The sequence below is a fragment of the Cannabis sativa genome, chromosome X (genome assembly GCF_029168945.1).
Source record: "Cannabis sativa cultivar Pink pepper isolate KNU-18-1 chromosome X, ASM2916894v1, whole genome shotgun sequence".
In the NCBI taxonomy this organism is placed as follows: Eukaryota; Viridiplantae; Streptophyta; class Magnoliopsida; order Rosales; family Cannabaceae; genus Cannabis; species Cannabis sativa.
In genome coordinates, this window is record NC_083610.1 from 37,038,018 (window position 1) to 37,043,034 (window position 5,017).

At 32.6% G+C, this 5,017-nt stretch overlaps 1 protein-coding gene across 1 annotated transcript; it reads left to right on the forward strand.

Annotated features, from left to right (window-relative positions):
* The first annotated feature begins 251 nt into the window (after positions 1–251).
* LOC115712094 (cytochrome P450 714C2) lies at positions 252–2,607 on the forward strand. The gene is made up of 5 exons (XM_030640329.2): positions 252–664; positions 764–990; positions 1,206–1,447; positions 1,562–1,931; positions 2,054–2,607. Exons 1-5 carry the CDS (start codon positions 352–354, stop codon positions 2,477–2,479), a joined length of 1,578 nt encoding a protein of 525 aa, XP_030496189.1. The 5' UTR covers positions 252–351; the 3' UTR covers positions 2,480–2,607.
* The last annotated feature ends 2,410 nt before the right edge of the window (positions 2,608–5,017 follow it).

A 5,017-nucleotide genomic window follows, 5' to 3' on the forward strand; every position in this document is an offset into this window, starting at 1 on the left:
ATTTTTCATGTAAAAATTTCTATTTTATAAGCATAATTATAAATAATAAACTAAATATAATCAAAATCCATTTTTTTCCGCCAAATTTTGGATCCTACGAAAAGAAATATTAAAAGACACACGTAGCATTAATTAATATCTGATGGTTAGCTATAACGACGCTCTTACTACAATATCAATTTAATTTTTTATTGTAAGAAAATACAATATGATTAAACAATTCAAAGGTTGTATTAAAATAGTACGAGTAAAATAGTATGATAATACCGTACAATATGATTAAACAATTCAAAGGTTTTCAAGTTTTTTGAAGCCAGAAACCCAAAAGACAGATTTACAGAGAGTCGAGCAATGGAGATGTTAAACGTGGTCATCGGTGTTTTAGTTGGTGGGTTTGTATTATTGTTCTTGTATCTTTATAATTCTTTTGTGTTGGAACCTATAAGGCTAAGATCAAAGCTTCAAAAGCAAGGGATTGGAGGGCCTTTACCTTCTTTTCTGTTGGGAAATATATCTGAAATGAAAAAAATCAAGCTTGAGTTAAGCTCAAAAAGGACTACTACTACTTGTAATACAAACGACAAACTTTACGATGTCGTTTCGATTGGTCATCATTGGCCTTCCACCATCTTTCCCCATTTGATACAGTGGAGAGTTGACCATGGTAAACCCTCCTTTAAACATCATTTATATATGTATATAGTTATATGGTGTGAACTGGGAATTAACTTGTGTATCACTTGAATTGAAAATAATTATGCAGGGCCAATTTTTAGTTATGCAGTAGGAAATATTCAATTCTTATGCATAACAGATATAGAGTTGGTGAAAGAAGTTAGTCTATGCACTTCTTTAAGTCTTGGAAAACCTTCTTATCTCTCCAAGAATCATGGACCCCTGTTTGGCCAGGGTATTATATCCTCTAGTGGTCAAATTTGGGCTCACCAGAAAAAGATTATTGCTCCTGAACTCTACATTGACAAGGTCAAGGTATAATCAATATAATGTTAGCTTACCAAGTCAGGTTTTTTTAGCTTTTTGTTTGTTTTAATTATACTTTGAGCCATTTTCCCTCAAATTTTTCATTACTGTTTGGTAAGGATTTGACTTTAGAGTAATGATGTTTCTCTAAAAGTTAACCTTGGAAAAGGAGATTTGCATTTAAATTCAATTAAAATTAATTTCTGTTATGTGTCTTTGTCAAGGGTATGGTGGAACTTATGGTGAACTCTACAAATTCCTTGATAAGATCTTGGGAGAAGAAAATTGAAGATGAGGGAGGAGTTTCTGATATTAAGGTTGATGATGATTTGAGAAGCTTGTCTGCTGATATAATCTCAAAAGCCTGTTTTGGAAGCAGTTATTCACAAGGGGAGCAAATTTTCTCAAAGCTTAGAACTCTTCAAAAGTTGATGTCCAAAAGAACTATTGGGATTCCTGGCATAAGGTAAGATTATCTGTTTAGTTTTCCTTTTTTTCTTGTCATCATTGTTTAATATTTTCATCTTATGTGAGCAGCAACATTCTTAATTGGTGTAATATACAAATGTATTTAAATCAGATTCATTCCAACAATGAACAACATTCATGTGTGGAGACTAGAGAAACAAATCAATGCTATGATTTTAGAGGTGGTGAAGCAAAGAACTGAGGCTGCTGATGAAAAGGACCTTTTGCAGATGATAGTTGAGGGGGCGAAAGCTTGTGGCGGTATAGATAGCCCATCAGTTGGCCTTACTCATGACAAATTCATTGTAGATAACTGCAAGAGTATATATTTTGCTGGCCATGAAACGACTGCTACTACAGCATCTTGGGCCTTGTTGCTGCTGGCTGCTTATCCAGCTTGGCAAACTCGCGTTCGTGCAGAGGTGGAAGAAGTTTGGAAGAATGGAAGTCCTCATGCCAATATGCTCCGAAGCATGAAAGTTGTAAGTTCACACAATGTTCAGTCAGTCACTTTTATGTTACTAAAAACCCCTGCTTAATTCAGTACAATGAATGTTTTTTTTTTTTTTTACTTTTCCCCCTAACTGTTTAAGTTTCTTGTCAGCTCACTATGGTGATTCAAGAGACTTTGCGCCTTTACCCGCCTGGAGTTTATGTCGTAAGGAATGCCTTGCAGGATGTTCAATTTAAAGACATTCTAGTTCCAAAAGGAATAAATATTCAAATTCCAATCTCTATGATGCAACAAGACACTAATCTGTGGGGTCCTGATGCCCAACAATTCAATCCAGGAAGATTTGAGCATGGAATTCTTGGAGCTTCCAAGTTTCCTCAGGCTTACATGCCCTTTGGTATAGGGACTCGAATTTGTATTGGGCAGCACATGGCCATGACAGAACTGAAAGTAGTATTATCTCTTATTCTGTCCAAGTTTTGTTTCTCAGTCTCACCGGCTTACCGCCATTCTGCAGCTTTCAGGTTGGTCATCGAATCAGAACATGGGGTTAATCTCCAAGTGAGGAGAATTTGACTTATGTAAATCTACAATTTAAGATAACACAAAGCTGTGATTATGTGATGAGTAATGTTGTGGATGGTTCTTATGATGAGTTGTTGCATAAGTAATCTTAAAAAACAATGATATTGTTTACACCCGCATTTGATTTATCTTCTTCTTTCCATAAATGACAAAAGGTCAATTTCTAAACTAGCAAGCCTCCATAAGAATGGATCTTAAGAAATATGAGTTTGTGCATATATTCTAAAACAATACTACGCCTGAGTCATTAACTTTCCCACTCTAAAAATCTATCAGTTTCAAGTGAATTATGTTAACTAGCAATGTCACTAATTCCTCAAGGTTAGAATATTTTTATATAAAGAATTTAACTATCAAATTGTATACAAATAATTTGTTGGAGATATTTTATTCAAATTAGTTTTATTTTATTAATTTTGGATAATTAATGTGTAAAATATTTTTATTGGCTAAGTTTTGAATAACATTCTTAAGGAAGTTTTAGAATGACTTGATCCTTAAGCCGTCCAAAGTTCATTTTTTCTATGCGTATGTACGTGTGTTCTTGTGGGGTGTGAGAAAAAGAGTGAGTTTTGAAAAGAGAAGTGAGTGTGAATTTGTTATTGTGTGGTGAGAGTGAGGAAGAAGTAAATGGTGTATTGAGATTTTGGTGAAAAGATTAAAATAGAGAGTATAAGTTATAAGTGAAAATATATCTTTTTCGTGAGTTTGGTAATTTTACCAAACCGAATAAATTTATTTATTTTGCTTTATTATTATTTTGTTGCGCTAAAAGTTATCATATTTTTTTAACATAATTCCCGATAAATTTTACAAATTTATTTATTATTTTTTTCATACCTAAACTTAAAATTATCTATGTCTCCTTGCTTTTAAGAGTATTGCCTTCTAACTTATTATTATGTTTATTAAAAAAATTTCCTAAACTATAATAATCATTATAAATATGTTTCATTTTGTTCATTTTTTAGATTTTTGATGAGACCATGAACTACGTCTAAGTATTTAACTACCTTAATTATAGTGTAAGTGTTTAATTATAGTGTAAGTATTTTACAACATCCTTGGTTGTCTAGTTCACAAAACCGTTATGTGTCAACTAATCATCCTAAATTAGTGAATTAACAAGTCAGCTCACTCTTTCACATTGATAACCGGACTTGGGATACGGATCTAGTCCACGATACGTTTAACAACCATGAAGCTGCTATGATTTTAGGAATTCCCCTCAGTCCAAATGCTACCAGCGACACATGGTCTTGGGTAGGAGAAAGCTCAGGTGTGTTTTCTGTAAAAAGCGCTTATAAACTTCTCCAAGATCAGAAGCATACACATAAGGATACGAACACTTCTAGTTTTTGGCATTGAGTATGGCATTTGTAAATCCCTCCCAAGGTAAATAACTTTCTTTGGAGAGCTGCCTCTTGTTGGAATATATTTTAGCAGGATCTAGATTTACTAACAAGTATGTTTGTAACATCCTAAATATGAATATTTAAAACGATGAAAATAAACACATAAAAGGTATGAGAAACCGTACATTGGTTGCAGCGGAATTAAATGACTCCTTCCGCTCAGATATCTAACCCGTGTATCCTTTCTGTTGCAGAGTATCACCAAGATCTGAGCCTGAAATTCCTTCAGTTGTTTGGATTCTTCACAGTCTTACACACTATGATTGAGGACTTACTTGCTATGGGTTGGCACACACTCAATCACTAAAGGCTTGAATTTGGTTTGTGAAGAAAGCTATAGGTTTCGAAATTAGAAGAAGAAAGGAAGAAGTCTCATAAACCTAGAGAGAAAGAAAACTAGGTTTTTAGCTTTAGAAACATTAGTTGGATTATGAGACTTTCTGTTCCTTTTATACTAATTTCACCTAGGGTTAGGGTTGATTTATTTGGAATAAAAAAAAATGATAAAAATAGAGCAAAAATAACACCTAGTGGCCAGCCATGAAGTGGGCCCAACACTAGTTAGATTTTTGCCATTTTTCTCAACTATTTATCTATTTTTCACAAATACCACTTTTTACAATTTCAACCCTATAAATGCCAAAACTATTTATTTAATAATTAAAATAATTATTAAATAAAATTGTTATTTATAATATTTATTAATTAGACTCCACAAAGTCTCTTAATTAATAAATTAATCTTAAAATCCTATTTCTTCACAATGAAGCCATAATATAGTAAAAATTCATAAACTAGACATAGTCTAGTTTTAGAATTATAATTGATTAACTAAAATCAATTAACTGAGTCATACAAGAAGTTTGTCTCAACTAGTATGGGGACCATGGGCTTATATAACCGAGTTTCCAATAAGCAGATATAGAATTTACCAAGTAAATTCTCTAACTTATTAATTTCTCATTGCACCACTATAGAACTTGGATTACACTCTTAGTTATATAGAACGCTCTATATGTTCCACGATATAGATACGCTATTAGTTATCTATTGTTATAATCCCAATAATCAATGATCTTCTATAGATGATTTACATTGCATAGGGATTAATTTA

What these genes read in the sequence shown, in the direction of transcription:
- LOC115712094 (XM_030640329.2), top strand. Translation starts at nt 352, where the DNA reads ATGGAGATGTTAAACGTGGTCATCGGTGTTTTAGTTGGTGGGTTTGTA. An exon ending in ACAGTGGAGAGTTGACCATG is followed by an intron (nt 665 to 763) that starts GTAAACCCTCCT and finishes ATAATTATGCAG; the next exon opens with GGCCAATTTTTAGTTATGCA. An exon ending in TGCTCCGAAGCATGAAAGTT is followed by an intron (nt 1,932 to 2,053) that starts GTAAGTTCACAC and finishes GTTTCTTGTCAG; the next exon opens with CTCACTATGGTGATTCAAGA.